Genomic DNA, 24904 nt, shown 5'->3' with positions numbered 1-24904 from the left:
AGAACACATTACAATATAACATATAATCTTTATTTTCTTTCGAAATACATATTAGGAATTTCATTTTTAACCATCGTACATATTTGAAGTACAAATATATAACACTTAATACTTATTACATAATACACAGGTCCACGATATAAATTAGTTACGTAATAGTTCGTCATCTTTTTATACGTTATACAGGTTTAGAAAAGGCTTCTTATACTAATGGTTATTTAAGGGCTATTTGCAGTAAGTATTCATATTAATAAATATCGAGTACAGTACGTTCTTCGGTTTTCTCGAACCGTAAATATAATTCGTCTTTTCGCATTAAAAGTTTATAATTTCCAAAAAAATTCGAAATTCAGTTAATATGCGGAATCATTTGGTATCACCAGTATTTTTCTCATAAATACTGTCAAAAGAGCGTAGTTTAGTTTTAGTTTATCTTTTTTTTTTTAGTTTACCTATATTTCGATTACTATTAACAAAATTAATACATAATTTTATCTTACTTTAAAAGACAGATAATGTAACTGGTAAAAAACTAAAAAATAAATGTTGCAAAGATGATCAATATTAAAAATACCATATGTTAAACCTTTAAAACACTCCTGTAAAAATTAGTAAGTTTTGAGATTATACAGTTTTAATGCGAGAAAACGAATTAAGACTGATTTACAGTTTAGATTTCGAGTTTCTTTAATTGTCATCATGTTATTTCAGATTTTTCGAATGTGTTACGGTTACCGTGGTCAAAGTCGACCACGTGGTCGGAAATAAAGTAATGACAGCAAAATAGGCGGGATTAAGCCCCAAAAGTGGTTTTAATTGAACATTGTATATACATTAGATAGAATTAGGCGGATGTGCTTTTGTACACATTATGCAGAGGCTTTTAATAATGTAGATTTATCGAAAAAGGATTTTATTCCAACTAAGGAAAACCGCACCGCAGCTTTTCCAACAAAGATATCGTCTAATATCAACAAGCATACAGCCTATACATCAACGCCTAACATCTATAAAACTATCTCATATAAACATTACAGACGTCTCTAATATTTGAGGTAAGATATTTTGATCCGTGACCCATGAAAACGGTCCGTAAAAAAACAGTAGAAAAATGTTTGAAATTCGTATCGAAGCCAAGAGCTGACCTCGTGTTTGACTTCTTACTAAACAGCCGCGTCTTACGATCCATACTTATTAAAATCTACAATGCGAAAATGAAGGTAATTCAATAAAATATATAGTAAGAAAACAAATTAATGAATTTAATAATCTGTTAAGGTAAAAAATAATAGTTTGGGTCTTAGAGAATTTTACTTTTAATACTAAGTAATTTTAATGGTTTTTTTTATTCGTAAACGTGACTTTGTCCCTTTCAAATGAGGGCGATGTGTCAATTGTTTTTGTGAAGGCTACCCAACACGCTGTAAAACTGTAGGCAAATTTCTCCTTTATTGCAAATCAATAAGGTGTTCTCAGAATCGGGCCGTACGGCACATATACCTTAATAGATCTTAGCAACAATAAAAATAAATTAAACAATTTTAAGAATTAACTTATCGCCTATTAGAATTTTATACACAATTTCACTAGAATATATTTTCAATGTAGTATCGTTATATATTAATAATATATAAAAATAATATATTATACACGTATCGTACGTACGTGTGTATACTCAGTAAAAACAATTTTTATAAAAAATTCAAATTTTTTTATGAGTCAGGATACTAATAACTAAATATTTTTGTTTAGTGTAACGTGCGTTTGATTTTCATTTAATCACCAAGAAGAAATGAATTATTAATAAGATTCGTGCAATAAAGTCTATCAATACAAATTAATGGTTGATTAAATTTTAGAATTAAATTAAGCTTTATCACTTCTGTGAGATTACTAGAATAATTTAAAAATATTCGGTAGGGTAATGAAATGGCTATAATAACGAACACCTACACGAGCAGCGAAATTAATTATCCCTCTTCATACTTTAATATACTACGTTTATTCTATTTTTAAAAATTAAAACGTTGTTGTTATTCCTAGCAATTTTTTTACTGCCTTCAGTATTTTTTTGTAAACATAGATTACTACTATAGTACATAATACTAGGACTATAGTACTAGCATTATCACTATAGTCTATAGCAGTGATTCTCAACCTTTTTTTTTGTTGCGGCACATATTTAACGATTTCAAAATTTGGCGGCACACAAAAAAAGAAGATAAAAATTATTTACTTACTAGAACACAGTGCATAAATAGTTTATCAAAAAATTTTAATGTACGAAATAAACTAAAATATACTATAAATTTTTTTTGTGGATTTTAATATATTTTCATGTTTAAAATATTTTTCTTTTAAAATGATATAATTTAATAATATTAACATTATTATATAATCGCAAAATTTGGCGGCACACTTTTGAAATTTGGCGGCACACAAAAGTGCCGCGGGACAGTGGTTGAGAATCACTGGTCTATAGTATTACCGCTTTTATTAATAACAGGATTGGCGTACACTAGACGCAGACGTACAGTATGAATTAACGAATGTTACGAAGTTAGCCGCTAATACGCAAATTTTGATAGTACGAAGTTGGCTGCTAATGCCATTTCTGGTTTAATTTTGCCCTGGCAGTAAAGTAATGTAAATTCAATCGCGAATTTAACCCGTTTACACACATATCTTTCTTACAAACCGTCTTTGGCACGCAAGCTAAGTACGATAATAATATAAGTCCCTTAATTCTACGAGCCGATAGCTTTACATTTAATACACTACAAAAACGAGATCAACAACTTGCGAAGATGCATTTAAATAATTATTTTTTATATTAAATATACCATCACGTTAGCTTTATATAATCGAGACATTTTCTTTATGCGCGTGATAAATACGTTTAAAGCTTATGATTCGTGTAAATATTCTAAAGACGTTCTCGAGGGAAGTGTATAAATATATTAAAATGGAATGCCTCTCTTCTAGAGATTCAGTTGTTATATCACTGCAAGTCAAACTTACACAAATTCGATTAATACAAAAGTGACAAATGTTCATCGTAATTTATATATTATGTAAACACCAAGTAATAAACTATATATACGTATATATATATATATATATATATATATATATATATATATATATATATATATATATCGACGCTTGAAAGGCAAACGTATCATTTATGTACAAAGCAGTTATTGTCGCTTAGTCACGTTTGCCTTTCACGCGTCGATATATATATATATTTTATTGCTTAGTTAGATGTTAGATGAACGAGTTCACGGTCCACTTGTTGTTTAGTGGTTACCGGAGCCCACAGGCATCTATCGATCGTCCTGAGACAAGAGTTCTAGTCTTAGTTTTAAAAGAGATATTTTGTGGTGTAAGTTTGTGACGTGAAAGTTTAACTACTAACATTGCTACAAACAAGCTAATTTACCTTAGAACGTATGGAAGACGAATAAAAAAAACGTACCATACGAAAATATTAAAAAATTATAGTCACCGTACATGTTAAAGGGAATATAAGTTAATATTAAAATCCAGTTCTCATACAATTTTTTATAATAAGTAGTAATCACTAGGAACGAAATTGTTAAAAATACGATTTTCAATAAAACTTCATTAATATTATTTAATTATCATACTAAAGTATCTACGCAACGTGAAAAGTAAATTAGAATATCTATAGTTTTGATATATCGGTCACAAGGATTTTTCTTTTTCTAAAACAGTCACAGTGCAAGTGATTTCTAATATCAAAATAATAATAGCCATGCATTAATTAAAAATAACGTTACGTATACCACATTATAGCACTAGTATGACAACACGGGGAATCAAATTAAAACATACACTTTTTTCCAAATGTCCATCACAGTTAAGAATATGCTCCATTTTTTTATTAGACACATTTGCCACTTTTATAACAGACTTTTAGGTACATACGTGTTTCATAAATCTATTGTCATGGTTTCTTACCTATAAATAGTATGGTATTAGTTATAGTAACGCTTGAGCTCAGGAAATACTTCTATCAATACCAGTTCGAACAATTCCTGCAAAATAAACAAAAAATTAACATTTTTTGTTATAAATTTAAACAATACATACAAAACTGGGGTTCAGTGCGTCGGTCTGTTAATATTAGGGGTTAAAATATTTAATCAAAATATCTACCATTATTATCTATACATTGCTGCATCTAATAGGAATAACTTTATTTATTTATATATATTAGAATAACTTTTTATCACGTAGAAAATTGTCCAAATTACGAAAAAAATTGTAGTCCGTTGGAGCAAGGTCTGGGCGAATACGGAGGGTGACGAATGGTTTCTAATTGCAGTTCCTGTAGAGTTAAAACGGTTTCTCGTGCTGTATGAGGTCTCGCGTTATCATGGAGTAATGATGGTTGAAGATCGATTCATGAGTCGGGCTGTTTCAACACAACAAATATATTGCAACAAACACGTGATTTAGTACATTAAAAAGATCTAAGAAATATCTGTTTGTCTATTTTCTTCACTTTGCCAACCAGCAGCAAACACATTTTAAGTTAATCCCGAAACAGGTTTTGACATAATGTCGAACCAATGTTATCTATACGCAATATGAAACTGGTGACGATAAGGACTCGACGAGCGAATTAACCCATAGACACAGCCCACTGAGTTTCTCGCCGGATCTTCACAGTGGGTCGCGTTTCCGAGCCGATTGTGCGAAGCACTGCTCTTGCTAGGGCCAGTGTTAGCAACACTTCCGGTTTGAGCCCCGTGAGCTCACCTACATGTTAGGGCGAAGCTGAAATAGCCTCTTAAGGCTATCAGCATAGGTAGAAAAAAAAAGTGATGATAAGTAAATCGGCAAAAAATAGTTTGTGGTAGTATATGTTAGATTGCAAACGTATTCAATCTATGTCTCAAGACGGAAGGCGTTTACCTTGTAGAGGATACGGTATGCGATAAATGTTTGAGACAAAATACGCAGCGAGCGAATCTGTAGAAAAAGAAATGTAGGTATTGTTATAATATACCTATACTGTGACAATGGTAGTTTAAACAATTTTTTTTTCAAACCACTCCATTCCTTCCGATTATCGTCCTATTAGAATTAATACCAAAATTACTCGTTGCAATTCATGGTTTTTATTACACTTTACTGCCGGACGAGTTGTTTTGTTAAACGGCCGTCTCATTCTTCAAACACGAACGGTTTACTTCACGGTGAAACTGGGCAGGACGGTGATAAATTTCCGTCCTGGCTCAAAATTCGGAGTGTATGAGTACGTAGGCAAATAATATTCAATTATCTCAAAGAAGCAAGTTGAGCACATGCGTGGCACGCTTGTCTGCACATGTCTCTTAAAACTGATCAATTTATGTACGGTGACAGTTTTAGCGAGCACGAAACGATTTTAGCTTCGGCCGACACGGAAATTTATTTTAGAACGATCGTGTGATATTTGTGCGATACTGAATTTTTCAATGCAGGGTTGTCAAACGTTCGATTTTCTCGTTTTTTTTTTTCTGTAACCCACAAGCATCAAGTAGGTATGTAAAAATATCGGTAACAATCCATATCCTTATGGTAAAAAGGAGGTGTTTGTTTGTTCTTGAAGATGAAAAACAAAAGTGATACTGGTGATTCATAATAACATGATTATTTTGATTTTTTTTCAGTTGTTTTTGGTATACGAATGTCACGAAAGAATGTTATAAATTAAAAAATCCGCCAATGTAGATAAGCTTAGCTTAATAAATTATTAATGTGTGTTTTATTGTTCGCGTTGTTGTAGTATATGTTGCTTCGAGGAAGATTTCATTCCATTATTTTTAATAAAGGAAACATTTTTCCTTCATAAGTAGATTTAGTATCGCGTCCCCTAATTCTATCAACATCTGGCAGCAGCATACTAAATGTTGGCCACAGTTATTGTCTTATTGGCATAGAATATACTACACTTAACCGACTTACTGTAAGCAAGTGATTTTATTAATACTAGAGGTCCCGCAGTAGTCGAAATTCGACTATAATTAATTGGAATTGTAAGTTTGTACACTATTATTATTGTATTTTATACTTCTATAGTCACAAATTTCGCCAAGACTACACTATAAAAAATATTAACAAAGACTAACAATATTTAATCTATTCTCAATCTGACAACAGAGGTCAAGAACAAAAGTTGGACAATAAATAGTATGCATGCGTGTGTGCGTCAAATACATGGTATGTAGTGTGTGTAATGTTTTCTTTATTGATTTAATGTATCTTTTATGCATTATTTTAAAAAAATATTAGCATTGTGCACTTCTTCTCTATATTCTCTATAAGTGTGGAAAATTTCATACTCCTCCGTCCGCGCAATTTTCGTAAAAAGGGATACAAAGTTTTTGCTTCACGTATTAATATATAGATATCGCGGACTCTTGTCATAGCAACAAGACCAAATTTTCAGTTTTTAAGATAATTCCTCTTATATTTTTAGACACAAACAAATACAAGTCTTGTATTACTGGGTTTTTTCTTTAAACAAAACCAATGAATATTTTGTTGAATTAAATTTGAAGAATAATGCATGCACAGATTAAACAAATCTGTTTTATAATGAACATTTTTGCGCACACGTCGGTCCATTTGGTAACAAAAGGTTACCAGAGTCTTGATATCGCATCGGTTAAACAAAATACAGAGAACACTGGCTAATGTGACTAGATCTGTTTTATTTCCGTCAAAAAACGAATGACATCCTTAACGCATTGCGTTTGGACATTCAAAATCTTTAAACCGTGGGCGGATCGAGAGGACGCCACATCGTATAGTTGCGGTTTGTACTCTTGTAATGCAGCAGTTAAACAATATTCTTCAAAAAAATTATTGAAACTGATAATAATAGTGAAAGCGTCAAATGGTGTGAACAGTGATAATAATTTGTAGTCATATTTATAATGCCTATATTATTCAGTGTGATAGCGTGTGATAAACGAGTCGTTTCGAAATTCGCAACCTGCGATGGTAACTTCGTGGAGATATCCGAACGAATGGTCTCAAAAATACCGGTACATGATCACAAGATGACGTACCTTCACGGAAAATATTTGATTCACTATGTTGTTCACAAGAAAAATATATTTCTTTGTATTACAGAAAAGGTAAGTTACGATTTCGTTTGAAAAGGACTTCTTACAAGTTAAAAAACATACATGAAAAAATAGAATATAAATATTGTTCTGAAAGTTCATTGATAATGTCGTCCAATACATTCGAATTGCTCAAAACACGTCATTACGGATCCTCCCGATCCATTAACGGTGCTTTTAGGTACCTCAAGCACCGGTCACCGTCCTCGCCGAACCCGTCGCTTGCGACGAAGGGCTCGACGAGTAAATTAACCCACAGACACAGCCCACTGAGTTTCTCGCCGGATCTTCTCAGTGGGTCGCGTTTCCGATCCGGTGGTAGATTCTGCGAAGCACTGCTCTTGCTAGGGCCAGTGTTAGCAACACTTCCGGTTGAGCCCCGTGAGCTCACTTACTGAATCTAGAATAGCCCCTCGAGGTTACTAGAATAGGTAGAAAAAAAAACGAATAGTATAAAACGAAAATATCTCATTTTTATTGTGGCCGGTGTTTAAAACTTGTTTTTTTTTTATTTCGTTCTCGTCAATAAATTTCTTAAAGATATTAGTTATTCGATCTGGTGCACTTATTGTTGTCCCATATATCTTCTGAACACATAGCACAGAGAAAATTTGGACGAACGATTGCCACTTATTAAATAGGTTGAATATTGAAACTAAACATATACGTCAGTTGAAAATTGAAGAAACTTTATTTACATATTTCTGTATGTGCAAGATTGTGTAAAGATTTTCTGTTAAATATGAGAGAAGCACACGTCGTTATTCGCATAAAGTTCCCTTATGTTAGCTTAAGTCAGAATTATGTAAATATTTTTTCTATAGTCTTCAAATCAAATGTATTTTCTTAACAGAGCTGTCAGAGATCAAGGGCATTTTTATTCTTAAATCAAATCCAGAGACGATTTGCTGAATACGTAAAAAATTTCGAACATATACTGGCAGAGGAAATGTACCGATACAATGAAGATTACAGTACTATAGTTATAAGAAATGGCGAACTGGATGAATTGAACAGGATCAGCGTTGAAAGGAGTGGTAAGTTTTTTTAAACATTTTTTATTAAACAGCTTTGTAAATATGTAGGATGGTTAAGAACGGAACCTATGGAAAGAGCGTGGAACGGAGTGTTAAGGTGTGAGTGAGAGAAATTTGTGAGAAATAGAGAGAAATAATAATAAAAAAAGCAAGACCGCGAGGACGATGAAGTGAGCGATGTGTAAAAAATGTGTCAATAAATTTTTAGTTATTTATTAAATAGTTTGGTAAATATGTAGGATGGTTGAGAACGGAACGTATGGAAAGAGCGTGGAACGGAGTGTTAAGGTGTGAGTGAGAGAAATTTGTAAGAAAGAGAGAAATAATAATAAAACAAAATGGCAACATGGCGAGGTCGATGAAAGCAGCAATATCTAAAAAATGTGTCTATATTTTTTTTATAATAACAATTAAATTCCAATTATACGTATGTATGTTTGTATGTCTTCTTTATAATGTGATTTGCATCGATTTTAAGACGTACCGACCACTAATCAGAAAGTTTGTACACGAATGAAGGACCGTTAGCTAAACAATAATTTTAATTGCTCTAATCGCTCTGAAATCCTGACCGGTATTCAAAAAAGGTACAAAATAAAGATAAAATTATTTGTTGGTACGGTTTGTAATTGAACGTACGGGTTCTTAAACTACATTTAATTTTAAATTAGTTTTTTTTTCTTTTCAGAAACAATTCTCGGCGAGAAAATGCTTTTAGTTGATAGCATCGATAGTTTATCGTACAGTGTAAGTTTACATAAGACATTAAGCCTACAAAATATAGTCATTAGCTATTTCTCTCATAAGCATGAATAACGTAAATGCCATTGTCTCGAGACATGATTTCTAACTCTGTTCTACAGTATAACAAGGACCACCCTTCAAACGGGGATCCTTACTGCTCCGCGGGAGAAATACGGGGTTGCCTTTAATTTTGATTTTATTTAGTTTCGCTCGTTATAAATGTCTCTGCCGGATGTATGAATGCGGCGGAAAAAAAGACTATCAGTTTCAACATTTTAAATGGAAAAAAATTCACAGAATACCTATTAAATAGTATGTATGAGTCGACTATTATCAAAGCCGGCAATGTGACTTTTGGACAATTATTGGTAAATCAGAAAAACGAATTATTGACTTTGTATTCCATTGGCAGTCACAAAACTCTTCTGCACGACATCTTAGATAAATAACAGGTTAAGTATTAACCTTTATTTAAGCAGGTTTTGAACCGTATTCTTTGAAGGAGACGATTATATTCAAATCAATCTGTATTGACATATCAATAACATTTTTTTGTCCAAATGCACAGATTGCCACCTTTGATAATAGATGACTCGTATAAACAAAATCTATTACCAAATCAAGTTTTTTATTTTTTTATTGCTTAGATGGGTGGACGAGCTCATAGCCCACCTGGTGTTAAGTGGTTACTAGAGCCTATAGACATCTACAACGTAAATGCGCCACCCACCTTGAGATTTAAGTTCTAAGGTCTCAGTATAGTTACAACGGCTGCCCCACCCTTCATACCGAAACGCATTACTGCTTCACGGCAGAAATAGGCAGTGTGGTGGTATCTACTCGTACGGACTCTCAAGAGGTCATACCATCAGTAAAGTGAATCGATCAACTATGGCATGCGAGTTTATTTAAGCGACAGCACACAAGTTTATAGTAATATTGTATTATATAAATAACACATACTATTTTGTTACAGACGATTTCGTACGTGGGTAGAGCTCCAGAACAAATATCTATATCTGTACAAGATAAACAACGTTTCAATTTTATTTTCATAGGAATATTTATGATTATTGTGGGATCTTCTGTTTACGTTTTCGGGCCGATATCTTGTGTCACGGCCACAGTAATTATAGTATTTACATTCATTAGATCACTATACGTATCCAAAAATAAAACTCATTCGAATTAAGGAGAAATTGACGACATTAAGATAATTTACTTTCGCGGTCTCATTGAGTTGTTTTCGTTCCGAAACGTATGCTTGAATTTATTTAGTAAAATTAAATAAATAATCTTCTATATAACATTCAGTTATGAACTTCGTATGTAATTTCGTTTTGATTCCTTTTTACAAATAGATATTTACGTCAATAAGCGGCAGGGTGTATTTTTAAAGTTGTTTTTGTAAATAAAATATGTCATATGTTTTGTGTCATGTTTCATAATTTCATATTCTGTAACGGTTACACGTTATACATATATATTTATTGTATGGATGTATTTTCTTTAATAATGTGTTGTTAATAGTACACCGCAATATATCTGCTGTGCAGAATTTCGGGTAATTAAACGGTTGTCTGGAGGAGATTGCTTTTAGCGATAAGACCGCCTATTGTACCAACTCATCTGCTTCTTGACTGTTTTCTGATGTAAAATTGTGTTTTGGTGTGCAATAAAGTATGTTCTCTCTCTCTCTCTCTCCCTCTAACGTTTTTATTTTATTAATTGTCTTTGTTGGTTAGACGAGCATACCGCCCACCTGATGGTGAGTGGATACTGTCACTCATGGACGTCAGCGATGCCAGAGATACAGCCAAAGCGCTGACTACCATTCAGTACTCTGCGCAAACTTCGTTTGAAGAAAGTCATATCGTAGCGCTCAGGAAAGAGATAGATGATACGTGGCAGAAAAAATGGAAACGCTGGAAACTCACTATGGACGAATGCACAAATTCATCGCAATTAAATGTATCGTTGAGGCGAAATTTTAAATAAAAAAATTGTATTTAGATTTCGATACACATAACATTTTTTCCTCATTTGATTATAATATAATTATGTAGAATAGGGATCGCAGCGCATAAAATAAAATTTCCACTGTTCCAAAATCTTCTGTTATAACAATAATTAATACTTTTATTAAGTCTTGCTCATTTTTAAACCGTCTTCGCCATCTTCCAATTCTCTGTAATTCTGTCTGTCATTCTCTTCTCCCTTTCTTTCCGTTTTCTCTCTTCACATCTTAACGCTCCGTTCCACACTCTTTTCATACGTTCCGTTCTTACCAATCCTACAATTATTATATGTCCAATTCTTTCGATTTATATGATTTTTAATCTGTATTAAATGTATAGATAAAGATAAAGCATTTAAGTATCATTTTCTAGTTTCGTTTGTCAAGAGTTTCTATTTTTCTTCGGAAAGTGTTTTTTTTTACTGTACTACAGCTACCCCTCCCATCAAACCGAAACGCTTCACGGCAGAAATAGCCAAGGTAGTGGTACCTACCCGTGCTGACTCACAAGAGGTCCTACCACCAGTAATTACGCAAATTATAATTTTGCGGGTTTGGTTTTTACTACACGATGTTATGTCCTTCACCGAGAAAGTTTGTTAAGTACGTATTTCGACGATTCGAATATCGATGTATTATCTCTAGATACCAATGAGGACGTCTTATCTATTAGGCCACGACGACTTCAAATGTCAATAATAATAAAAAGAGAATATGTAATACATAAAGTGATCTATATTTTGAGATGTCAGTGATTATGGAATTTAGGTTACTGGATGAGCACATGAATTATTTTGTTGACGTCATTTCGTTTGTGGTAGTGTACAGAGCGAGTAAAGCTGCTTTCACACTACGCTATACTATAATGCCATTTAATATAGCAGCCTATACTTAGCCAATAATATATAGTACAGTACAGTGTGAACAATGTATGGTGTGTAATATTGGTGTGCTATGAGCTATATATGAAATGCTATTATATTGTAGCGTAGTCTGAAAGCGGCTTAAGTGGAAAAAACAGTATGTGCCGCTGCCACGGCTCACGTTCTCCAAAACGTCGTTTCTGAGTAGTGTTGCAAGTGTCAACAGGTTTAGATTATATTTATGATTCATTCTTATTATTGACTGTTGATCATCTATACTTATATATAAATCTAGTGATTTTTTGGATGTTCCGTTATAACTACTGAACCATGCACCCAACTGACTTAAAACTTGGTATCCATGTAGAAAATACATGTGCTTAATGGATAGGCTAATATTTATATGAGTGTTGGACTCCCTACACCAGTTGCGGGGGCGTTAATGATGAGAATCTTTGTGGGGGTGAGAAATGATAATGTTAATTTTAAATGCCCAGCAAAGCGGAACGGGTACAGTGAGTCTATCATAATCCCCAAATATGTATTAGTCGAACGAGGCAGACTTACGTAGAAGAGTTGTTTGTTGTGCGTGGTGTGCTGCAGCGTGTGGAACAGCTTGTGCGCGCCGCGGGCCGCCGTCTGCGCGCCCACCAGCGACGACAGCGCGTCCATCACGCTCTCGCTCAGCTGCTGCAGCGCGAGGGTCCTCGTGTGCTCTGTCCGGACCGCACAACAAGAATAAATCGAGGGGAGCTCATCGCCACCATTTGGATCCTTTTTTTTTAACGCTGGGGTGCTCATTTACAGATGGATTACAGATTTACCTGGTCGAGGGGGGGTAAAAGACCGGGTTATGTCGGACTGCGGCGCCTCCAGAGAAGAAGAGGCAGAAGAGGGACCGGGGTCCTCCTCTTCTTCCAATTCCTGCCGGTAGACTACGCCTTGAGAAAGGCGCGTGAGGCACTGTACGGCGTCAGCCATGCAAGAGCTACCCCGCAAAACAGACTACCGACTAAACCCCATTGGCCCCACCACTCCGACTCCACGAAACCTACTGTACCGCCACCACAGTGCGCGCCGAAGACCCCTTGGATCCTAGTCTCAATAGCATATCGACTATCCAACTTTCCGAGAGTTTATTGGCTGAGCGTCAATAAAGGGCGTGACGGTTGCGTCCGCAACACTTATCCAGCCATTCACGTTAGCAGTACGTTGGTAAATCACATCACTGATACCTTCTTCGTCGTCTGTTTCGATACGAAATTATTATTCACATGTACCATCTTGGGCGCTAAGACGTGCCTTTTTTGTCATTGTCAATAAGAGGTTGATTCTTCATCTATGATTGCAGCTGTCCGTGATCGTTGGTAAACAGTTTCCATCAGATCGTATATGATGCCTTATAAAATCGTAAAAAAAGAACTTCAAAAGAAAGTATGTTTGGAAACACATTTTTTTTTCTAAAAGACTTTTACGTATAAAATATAAATAAATATCATCTACATACAAACAAATAATGTTAGTTGATTAGATACAAAAAAAAAAATAGAATACCTTTATCTTGAAAATTCCTGTTCGAGCCGTGCTCCGAGAGGACTCCGCCCGGCCACCAAGACTTGATAACTACGCTTATGTAATAATGTAACATCTGCTCCGAAAACAGCCAAGATATTGTATCTTTTATTTGTCTGGAAAATAAGGTTTATTTAACCCTTGTAGTGCTGAGTTTATTTTCACATATTTTGTAGATTTTGCAATAACATTTAATAAAAAATATACAACTTAAAAAGTATACGAAAATCAGTGATACATTCACAGCAAAATAATTTTAAATGGTTATTTATAAATGTTATTAACTTATTAAAAACGTTATGCATGCGCTCACTAAGACACGTCCCTACAGGTCGATACATAATACCTATAATCAAAACGCGCAATAGTGGGTAATCCAACGCTCCGCACTTTATACGCATTAATAGCGTCGATCTATCGACGGTTTACGCTCAAGAGTTAAACGTATACCTTCGTTTGGTTGTAAATTAAAATGACGTGTTTTGGGCGACGTCGACTGTTTACCATTTGATCCACAGAATCGGGTATGAATTGGACAGAAATTTATACCCATGCAATCAACATTTCTTAATGATATAACTTAATTGTATCACTCATGGACATATCCTAGATACATCGATCCATACTTATATCTACAGGTATTAGGTAGTATATTATATACATGTATATAATTCGCCTTTTCGCATTAAAAGTGTACAATTTCCAAAAATATTCGAAATTGAGTTAAACATTATCACCAATATTTTTCTCATAAATACTGTCAAAAGAGCGTTTTTTTTTTTTTAGCTATGTTTTTACTACTATTAACAAAATTAATACATAATTTTATCTTACTTCAAAAGACAGATAATGTAACTGGTCAAAAATAAAAAATAAATGCTACAAAGATGATTAATATTAAAAATATTACATGTTAAACCTTTAAAACACTCTCCTGCAAAATTAGTAAGTTTTGAGATTTTATACAGTTTTAATGCGAGAAGACGAATAAGTGTGTAGTCAAAAAATTGATGTTGGAGTGAATGAGTCGCTGTGCAGTGAGGCAACGTACCTATTGATGGTGCGTCCGTACGTGATCTGCACGAAGGTGACGAGCGTCTTCCGGAGCCAGCGGAACACGCCACGCATGTCGAACACCTCGCTGAGCAGCGCGTACAGCGGCTCCGCGGTGCTGTCCCGTTCTTCGGCTATCGCGCTGGCCCCTGTTCGTATACAGTGGGCTTAGTGCGAGTTTTTTAACGTTCTCGATAGCGTAAAAGTTAACCGCTACACCCAACCAGTGCTATACAGTGGGCTTAGTGGGAGTTCCACTTCGATAAAGCGGCAGGAAACGAGAACCCTCTCATCGTGGTCGCCGGTAACTACATTCCCGATCCTGCGGAAAGAATGGAAAGTCGACGTTGCCCCAAACACGTCATTTCGGATCCTCCCGATCCACTAGCGGTGTTTTTAGGTACCTCAAGCACCGGTCACCGTCCTCGCCGAACCCGTCGCTTGCGACGAAGGGTTCGACGAGTAAATTAACTCTCAGACACAGCCCACCGAGTTTCTCGCCGGATCTTCTCAGTGGGTCGCGTTTCCGATCCAGTGGTAGATTCTGCGAAGCACGGCTCTTGCTAGGGTTCGTGTTAGCAACAACGTCAGGTTTGAGCCCCGCGAGCTCACCTACTAGTTAAGATTACGCTGAAATAGCCTCTCAAGGCTCTCAGCTAGGTATAAAAAAAAATGCAATAATACTTTTAGAATTTTAATTGTGTTCTTTTTTTTATTGCCCTTGTAGGCAGACGAGCATACGGCCCACCTGATGGTGAGTGGTTACCGTCGCCCATGGACTTCAGCAATGCCAGGGGCAGAGCCAAGCCGCTGCTTACAAATCCCACAACTACGATAGCTACTGTTACCTCGCAAGGAATTAGTCATCGTTTTGTTTCCCGCCTCGGCTCCGTTGCCATCCAGGTACATCGATATTTCGTCTTCGTCCGCCGACATGTGGTTAAAGGCCTCCTTCTCCTGCGACGATCTATTCGTTGCTTCGCTGCTTGCGCTAAAAAATAGTATTTTAATCTATAAAATTCCACCAATTCGCTCACTAGTATTAATTCGCTTAATAATAATACTACTATCTCTACTCTACTAGTCAGCAGTAGTGAGATAATTTAAGTTGAAAAAAAAAACTGATAATCCATGGCAAATGTTACTGTTTTAGCTTAAAATCATAGCAAATTAAGCATTAACCTTTTGAATAATGTAGATAATGAGAATTTATTTTTCTTTGGCATGTCCTCTTGTTTTAAATACTCCGAGCTAGGGTTTAGGAATGTATATAAAGCTTCACTTTGGTTTAGTCTGTCGTCTTCTAATACGAACTGGAAACACAAAGGAAATTCAATAAGTAAAAACTCAAAATTGTTTAGACGTAATACAATAAAATGTCTTTACGCACCTCTAAATACTTTTGTATTAATGTTTTTGCTTTGTCTAAAGAATTCTTATCGTTTTTTCCGAATAAAAATTTAAAAGAGTTTGAGGGTAGCTCTAAATTTTTCAATTCTGAACACAAAGGCCTTAACTTTCGATGTAAGTCCTGAAAAATTAAAGGATCATCAGAAATAAACAAAGAAACAAATAATTAGCACATATAACTAATATGAACTTCGAAAAAAAAAAGTTTTTATTTTGTATTGTTTAAAAATAGTGGAAGAGCTCACGGGCCACCTTGTTATTGAGTGGATACCGGAGCCCATGGACATAAACAACTTAAATGCTGCCAACCATCTTGAGACATGAGCACTAAGGTCTCAGTATAGTTACAACGGCTGCCCCACCCTTTAAACCGAAAAGTCTCAGTTTTACACTAGAACAGTTACCCCAAACCTTTCGAACCGAAATGCATTACTGCTCTCCACGGCAGAAATAGGCAGGGTGGCGCTACCTACCCGTGAGAGCTCACAAGACGTCCCACACCGGTAATTACAACAAATTATAATTTTTATATTACGTTTTATTGGTATTAGAATCTGACTTTGTTTTCGAAATCTAATATTGAAAGAAAGTTTTTTTTTTTTGTAAAACACTTTTCAGTTCAATATAATTATTAAAATTGCTTCGTGTACATTATTATGCTCTGGAGATGTGATGTTGAAGACGAATGCTTGATATTTCATGGACCGAACTTCGCACTAATATATTCCATTTTTCAAGAACTCTGCATTAAGCAGCGTCTTTCGGCGCTCGTGCATGGGCGCGTACTATCGATTTTTGGACATGTCTCCCGGCGAGGAAATGACTCTATAGAGCGCCTTGTCCTTCAGGGCAAATTAGAAGGCACCAGATCGCGTGGAAGGTCGCCCATGCGATGGACCGACCAGGTCGTTTTTTTTTTTTTTTTTTATTGCTTAGTTGTGTGGGCGAGCTCACAGCCCACCTGGTGTTAAGTGGTTACTGGAGCCCATAGATATCCACAGCGTAAATGCGCCACCCACCTTGAGTTATAAGTTCTAAGGTCTCACTATAGTTACAACGGCTGCCCCACCCTTCAAACCGAAACGCATTACTGCTTCACGGCAGAAATAGGCGTTGCCTACCCGTGCGGACTCACAAGAGGTCCTACCACCAGTCCTACCATCCTATCTCCTACCATCGGCAGTTGGCGGCTGTTTGCATGAGTGTGCCAGGCTCACCACAAACCGGGAGGAGTGGCGATTGTTCGTGAGGCGCATAGCATCTGTCCACAGCAATGATGCTGAATGACGGCCACGACCGCTCTGACAAGAGTGATACGGCCAAGATATACATTACCTGGAATTCATTGAGCGTCCTCAACAGGACCCAGCCGGTGGTGATCTGCTCGGGTCGGTCCCCGCTGTTCGAATCTTCCTTTTCCGCCATGTGCACGACTATCACAAACTGCGGTGGTTTAGACTCGTCAATTACCTAAAATTAAAATAACTTTCAGTTTGGAATGAACTCCCCTCCACGGTGTTTTCCGAGCGCTATGACATGTCCTTCTTCAAACGAGGCTTGCGGAGAGTACTTAATGGTAGGCAGCGGCTTGGCTCTGCCTCTGGCATTACTGACGTCTATGAGCGACATTGACTACTTACCATCAGGTGGGCCATATGCTCGTCTGCCTACAAAGGCAATAAAATAAAAAATACATTCACTATAATATTTCCAAATATCAGTCACATAAAGAGGGATATGCATTTTTTCAATTTGCCAATTTCTTATAGCGATCTTTGCAAAATGTAGTTTTACAGTTGAGCTTCGGATGTTTAGTTTCATAGTTTTCTTTGTTGTTTATTTTATTTATGAACTTTCACTGAACGCTTTAAATCTGTCTTCTATATTGTCCATTGAAATGATAATCAAAATGTGGTAGTGGTGTATTACAACATTTTATTTATTTATTTTTTATAATGAAATTATATGATCTATACTCTATACTAATATATAAATCTACAATGGTTTTTACGGATGTTCCATTATAACTACTGACCCATGCAACCGATTGACTTGAAACTTGATATCCATGTAGAAAATACATGTACTTAATGGATAGGCTAATATTTATATGAGTGTTGGACTCCCTAATGACAATAAATAATAATGTTAATTTTAAACGCCCAGCGAAGCGGGCGAGTACGGCTTGTATTCATACAAAGTCATATTGCAGAATGAAGTGGTATAACGATTCCAGTTGACATATTTTTTAAAGCGCTTTTCAATTAATCTTATTCCATTTTATGTATTTAAAAAATAATTAGCAATAGGTAAGGTTTATGTGAAAGATTGGATGTGGAAGGCGGAGGATCGTTCATTGTGGCGGACTATGGGAAAGGCCTACATCCAGCAGTGGAGAGATACAGGCTGATGATGATGATGATGAAGGTTTATGTATAAATAATGTTCAATGAATACGTCAGCACTGTGGACGGAGGCCCGCCAGCGCCCCAAGTGCTCGGCCCACGTGTCCGTCCTGGCCAGGTGTGCCTCGAGCCTCATCTGTTCACCGGCCAACTTCTCCACCTCGTTGGCCAGCATGGACAAGGCAGGGGACTCCGGCTTCAGCGACGCTCGCAGAGCAGCTAGAGCCTGAAATACAACAAGCAAATACGCGATAGTGGTATAAAAAGCCCATAGACACAGCCCACTGAGTTTCTCGCCGGATCTTGTCAGTGGGTCGCGGTTCCCATCCGGTGGTAGATTCTGCGAAGCACTGCTCTTGCTAGGGCCAGTGTTAGCATCACTCCGGTTTGAGTCCCGTGAGCTCACCTACTTAGTTAAGGTTACGCTAAGATAGCCTCTCAAGGCTACCAGCTTAGGTAAAAAAACTGTTTGAGGCAGAGGAGAATGAGAAAAAAAGAAATCATTTCTCATATCTCTTCAACTTCTTTTCAGACTTTCAGCTGCAGACGCATCACGAAAGCGAAGAAATTTACCAATATTTGTCTAAAATAATTATCACCCCGTAATCTTTAATTTTACTCCTGCTTCAGCCCAGAAGTCTGCTGCTTATAACGATCGAAGACTTTCGTCTTAACAAAATGCGGTATTTGGAATAAAAAGATTCAAGACGTCGTCGTGGCCTAAAGGGTAAAACGTGTGGTGCATTCTTTTCTAGCGATGCACCGGTGTTCGAATCCCGCAGGCGGGTACCAACTTTTCTGATGAAATACGTACTTAACAAATGTTCACGATTGACTTCCATGGTGAAGGATTAACAATGTGTAATAAAAAACAAACCCGTAAAATGATGATATCTAATTAGCGTAATTACTGGTGGTAGGACCACTCCGAACGGGTAGGTACCACCCCGTCCATTTCTGCCGTGAAGCTGTAATGCGTTTCGGTTTAAGGGCGGGGCAGCTGTTGTAACTATACTAAAACCTTAGAACTCATATCTCAAAGTGGGTGGCGGCATTTACGCTGTAGATGTCTATGGGCTCCAGTAACAATTTAACACCAGGTGGGCCGTGAGCTCGTCCACGCACCTAAGCAATAAAAAAAATCTTCACAGCGTTCCTACTTAAAATTTCAAAATTTTGCCATATTCCTTTAATATGATAAAGCATATTATCGCCCAACCTAGATACTTCCTATAATAGAATGTAAGGATAAAGTTGAAATCACCTGTATCTTATTGTTGTGTCGTTCTTGTAGCTGATCCAGTTTTCTTCGTGCGTACGTCGAGTGCTCCGTTAGGTGCAACGCTCCCGCGACGCTCTCCGCCGAAGAAACAGACTCATTCGACAATTGCCGCTCTTCTATTGGCGATCTATCCACGTTCGTATCTGCCAATGAAATTTGCCAATTCAAAAAACGAACTGTTATCCATAGATTATACACTTAATATTTGAGGTTATACCCCCTCACTGCAAAGGGATAATGCTTCTCTGCAGGACTGTCGAGAGAACTCGGCAATCTTGCAGATTGATATACTCGATTCCAATCTAAACGAGTTAAGACTGTTTCCCATCTCAGTCGAGAGCGGTTGCCTTCTCTTAATAAAAATTCTTGTCAATTTAAGGTTTAAAAATTTTTATTTTTTTTTAAAAATGATTTTTAACTTCCTAAGGATGGGAAAAATGTGAAGACCACGGATGTGATTCAGGACAGTTACAGAGCAGTAGATTCAGTTCGGCAATAAGGTACTTGGAGTTTTTTTTTTTTGTTGATAAAGCGGGCGGGCTAATCGGTATTTCGAAAGTCAACGGTATCCATATTGCCTAAAATTATGGTGTCCTCTTCAAACCGCAATATACGCGACAACAGTAGGACGATATTGTGGTAAGGAACCATATACATTATACCACAGATGGTCTAAATTGCTGAAGGATGGAATAATATTTTAATCTGGTTGAAATTATACAACAGAAAATTATAGATCCATTCGTGACGATGATGACAAGTGTATTCGTTTATTTTTTTATTGGGGGTAGGAGGTAGTTATTCAATAATAAAAAATATGATGACGATATACCTACATTACGTAATCTGCAATGATAAACGATTTTTTTCTTTCTACTTACACACTTTGTCTTAACTTTTATACATCTATTTTAATACTACCAACTGCTTTATACTATGACTAATTTTGATGTAGTTTTCTTCTTAGCGGTATATTTACGTAATGTATTTTTTTTTTTTGTAAATACTATACTTAAATCTCTCTCATTTGCTATGACTGCCATCAAACTTGAATTTGGTTGAGATATCTTCATTTAACTATTTGAACCATCAATTATGGTTAAAAAAATGTTACCTTTGCTATTTTCTTCTGTTGCAAGTTCAGCAATTAAAGCTTTATATTCCTCACTCATTAAGAACGAATGATAATATTTGTCTTGTATTGTATCAAGAACGGTCTCTTGTACTTCATAAAATACATCTGGTCCCTTGTCGCCCAGCAGAAAGGATTCCATTCGCTTTCTAGTGTCCTAAAATAGACAAGTCCACTAGATATATCAGTTACGATGATCCTAAGCCCTAACGAAGTGGTTGCCTTGAGACATGAGGACCAAATCTTCATTTATACTGGTGGTAGGACCTTTTGAGAGTCCGCGCGGGTAGGTACCACCACCCTACTTATTTCTGCCGTGAAGCAGTAATGCGTTTCGGTTTGAATGGTGGGGCAGCCGTTGTAACTATACCTGAGACCTTAGAACTTATGTCTCAAGGTGGGTGGCGCATTTAGGTTGTAGATGTCTATGGGCTCCAGTAACCACTTAACACCAGGTGGGCTGTGAGCTCGTCCACCCATCTAAGCAATAAAAAAATATATATATATATTTTACAGCTGTTGACCTCATGCAGCAGTTAATCGTACAAGTTCACAAAACTCCCTACCTGCATTAATACATTACACAATTATGATTTGACAAAAAGTTTTTTGCAAACCTAAACAAACATACTGTTAAATTATAAGCAGTTGTTGTCTATTCATCTTACATATCGCGCACACACACACACACACACACACACACATTACAAAGCTTATCCTCCTATACTATATATACATTACACTATTTATTATACTAAGTTTATTCACTATAAATATAAAGATATAAGATAGAAACAACAATCGGTTTCTCTTTTTAAGCTACAATATAAATTGAATGAAAAAAATAATGTAAAAAAGCGTCATGAAATTCCACTGGACATAACTTGATTGATTTCTTGAAAAAAAAGGGATATTATTTGGTAACAATTAAGTACATAGTTTCCATACAGTAAAATTGTAAATAAATTCTGTATTTCAGAATATTCAATCTAGTTTACCTTATCGACTTTAATTTCCGCACTAGGCGATCTTATGTAAGTATAAAATATCTCGGCACCGAGCTGATGCCAGCTGCTCCTGGGGCTATGCCGCAGGTCTTCCACTGACGTCCAAAAGCCAACTAGGCCTTGAGAACACATTTTTTCTAAGAACATCGACAAATACCGGCGCCCCGTCACGCTGTCCATGACTTTGTGCAAAGGTAGCGTCTGCAATCAAATGTTGCATCATTCAATAAACTTATCAATTGTTCAAGACAAATTGTTCAAAATAAGTCCTATAACATTTATAAATGAATCCAAATAAACTGCTTTGAAAACTTTCGAAAATACTAAATTATGATAAAACTTCCCATTACCTTGCTATCTGTCTCAAATGTAGGAAACGCACCATCCCAGCCCATTTTCCTAAGTGCAGTTTCACACTCCGCTTTCGCTATTGTAAGTTGATTTATATACCTCTGAAGTTTCTTAGCATCGGTTATTTGTTGCCGACTTATGTTGTGTTGTGTATTACTTTTTTCTATTGCATCTAGGTCAATTCCTTTTGCTCGTTTCACGTTTTGGAGCGTTGTTGCTTGCATTATTTGTGTTACTATATCATACCTTAAAACCAAAATGCAATTGATGAAATTGTGAATGACCAAAATTAGAATAGTTTTTACTGGCAATTGTAGAGTAATAGAAACCGTTTTAGAAGGTTTGATTAGTAAATGTGATTTAATCAACCTACCGTAACCGTTTCAGCGTGTCAACATTGTTGCAACTATTAATGAGACGTATGTAGTCCTCAAACGTTTTTGCATATTCATGAGTCCTTATATGCATGGCGTTTACTTCTTTTTGTGCTTCCAAATATTGAATAATTTTCTGATTTATATAATCTGGTTCTGTTACAAGATCTATAGCTGGTTGTAAAACTGAAAAAGACACAAAGGTCCATACTCAGCAATGTGAAAAAAAAAAATTTATTGGTTGACAAATTGTTTTTGAATATAGATATTATTTTGTGATTTTAAATATTATTATTTACATAAAATAATAATAATTACATACATTTTAAAGCTTTTTTATAGTAGGCCATCCTATTTTAGGAATATTCACCTTTTCTGCTTAAATCTTAATTCATCTAGCTTAATTATAATTAGTATTTACAGATTATGTAAGAATGTAATTGAATTTTTATAGTAATCAACAAAGTAAAAGTACAAGATTTAATTCAAATATTCACATACTCTTGCAGGCAAGTATTTCCCTCATGAGATGGCATCCTGGTGCCAAAGAATAGCATCTCGGCAACAAAAACATGATAATAAGTTCACTGATCTGCCTCAAATAATGCTGTTCTGTTTCGAAAGATGTCAGATGGGGTGCTAGAGCAAAAACAGGTGCTTGATTCAATTCTAGTCTGAAAATATATTAACACTGATATTAATTTGTAATAGAAAATGTTGTGAATCTTATATGTTTATACTTATTTCATTTAAATTGTATTCTAAGTAAAAGAAAGTACTGCAAGTATGTTTTCTAAAAGTTTTAGCAGAAAATGAACGCAAAATCAATACTTACGCACAACTTCTTGCAATTCTTATCCTTTCAAAATGTTGAGTTATCTTCACCACCATATCATTAGCCAGTAATTTTTCAGCATCAACCCTTGATAGCCTTTCATATAAATTTTGTATACCTCCCCAAATATGCTCCTTGAATTTGTCTATGACTGGTTCAGGTTTATGTGCCAATTCTTTCAGCCATCGAGTTACAAAATCTCTCAATATGTAATCAATGAGAAGCTGCAATTGACTGTCTACAGTTCTTCCGAATATGACTGGCAGATGAGATTTTTTCATGGATTGAGGCCAATTTGCCTGATCTTCCTGTAATTTTAGATATGGTGTGTAAATGAATTTACAACAAATACCATTTAGAGCTTGTATATATCATTAAAAAAATAATAGTGGATATACTTCACAATGTTTTAAAATTGTCAAATAAAATTATTTTGTTAATTTTAATCACGCCATTACTTACTTTTTAAGAATTTTTATTTATTTAGAAGATTTTAATGTTAAATTTGAAAGTAGCATTTTAAAAAAAAATATATACATTTAATTTTACCTTCAGTGCTTCTTCAAATTGTCGAACTTCCTTTTCAATTCTTTCTATCAAAAACGGTGGTATATGATAAGGTGATGACAATGCAATATGCCCCCATAAACTAAGAGTGAATACACTTAATATTATAAAGATAGCTAACAATAACAAATAAATTAGGCTCCATAATATTGGAAAATACCAAATCAAAACGTAAACTAGTGGAACACCACATATTAACATCCACAACATTTTGTTAACAGGTTTTTCATTAGCATTTTACTTGCACAAATAAAGTATCTACTTCATAGTTTTTTCTTTTTTTATTATTTATTTTTTGCTTGTTTTTCTACATATTGTTTGTAGGTACCTATGTAGGTAGATAGTTGACTTTGTTTTACATTGATTTCGTATTCTTTCCAATTATTTTTTTTTAAGAGATTTTATGACCTGGTAACTGAGACCTTTAAGTCATGTCTTATTTTAATGTATATTCTTAATTTTATGAAAAATGATATTATGGAGTGAAATGAAATGAAAATGATTAATTTGAGACATTAATCAACTGGGATGAAATTAAATGAGATGATATGAGATGAAATCTAATCTCAGTAAATTGGTGGTCATTTACTAAGATTTTTTCAGTGGACTTTTTGGAGGATCCCGAGAAGTTACGTCCAGCGGCTTTGTTTCATTTTCCCACATTTGTGCACTTTCACAGATATTAAACGGTTAATAAACCACCATTATTACACATTTAAACCCGAAGAAACACTAAATAGACAAAATAAAACAAATCACACAACTTCACTCCTCGCGTTCCCGCCAAAAAGTCCCTATTCTTTCCAAAGAGAATGTTATGCATAGATTATACACATAATATATATGTTATGTGTCATTTAATAGAATAGGCAAAGGAGACGTAGCTCGTATATCATAAAAAGAATTCAAAAGTCAGACCAAATAGTGTAGCTTGGGTGTATTTTTTTTTGTAAAATCTAAATTCTTTTAGGATACATATATTTGGGACATTTACTAATTTTAATCTAATTAATCCACGAAGGTTGCTATAAAGTTCGTTTGATTACCCTGGGATCCCATTCCGACCTACCCTTAATTAAATATCTAATCTGGATAAGTGTAACTTCC

The 24904-nt window shown here is 35.4% G+C and overlaps 2 protein-coding genes across 2 annotated transcripts; one reads left to right on the top strand and one right to left on the bottom strand.

The window, feature by feature from the left end:
• Window positions 1–8: 8 nt before the first annotated feature.
• LOC101739689 (sorting nexin-25) lies at window positions 9–24590 on the bottom strand. The gene is made up of 18 exons (XM_038014840.2): window positions 23780–24590; window positions 23231–23538; window positions 22897–23069; window positions 22395–22581; window positions 22021–22267; window positions 21662–21871; window positions 20646–20820; window positions 19514–19674; window positions 18302–18475; window positions 17180–17314; window positions 15825–15965; window positions 15617–15747; window positions 15283–15425; window positions 14433–14583; window positions 13364–13497; window positions 12377–12525; window positions 3232–4064; window positions 9–3093 (listed from the first exon to the last, which is right to left on the bottom strand). Exons 1-17 carry the CDS (start codon window positions 24005–24007, stop codon window positions 4005–4007), a joined length of 2907 nt encoding a protein of 968 aa, XP_037870768.1. The 5' UTR covers window positions 24008–24590; the 3' UTR covers window positions 9–3093; window positions 3232–4004.
• On the top strand, window positions 6767–11311 carry LOC101739644 (vesicle-associated membrane protein 7-like). The gene is made up of 4 exons (XM_004927879.5): window positions 6767–7160; window positions 8002–8185; window positions 8874–8932; window positions 9906–11311. Exons 1-4 carry the CDS (start codon window positions 6957–6959, stop codon window positions 10119–10121), a joined length of 663 nt encoding a protein of 220 aa, XP_004927936.1. The 5' UTR covers window positions 6767–6956; the 3' UTR covers window positions 10122–11311.
• Window positions 24591–24904: the final 314 nt, after the last annotated feature.

The sequence above is a fragment of the Bombyx mori genome, chromosome 13 (assembly GCF_030269925.1).
Source record: "Bombyx mori chromosome 13, ASM3026992v2".
Lineage (NCBI taxonomy): Eukaryota > Metazoa > Arthropoda > Insecta > Lepidoptera > Bombycidae > Bombyx > Bombyx mori.
Note: the sequence above shows the minus strand (reverse complement) of the source record. Positions and strands in the feature narration are given on the sequence as shown.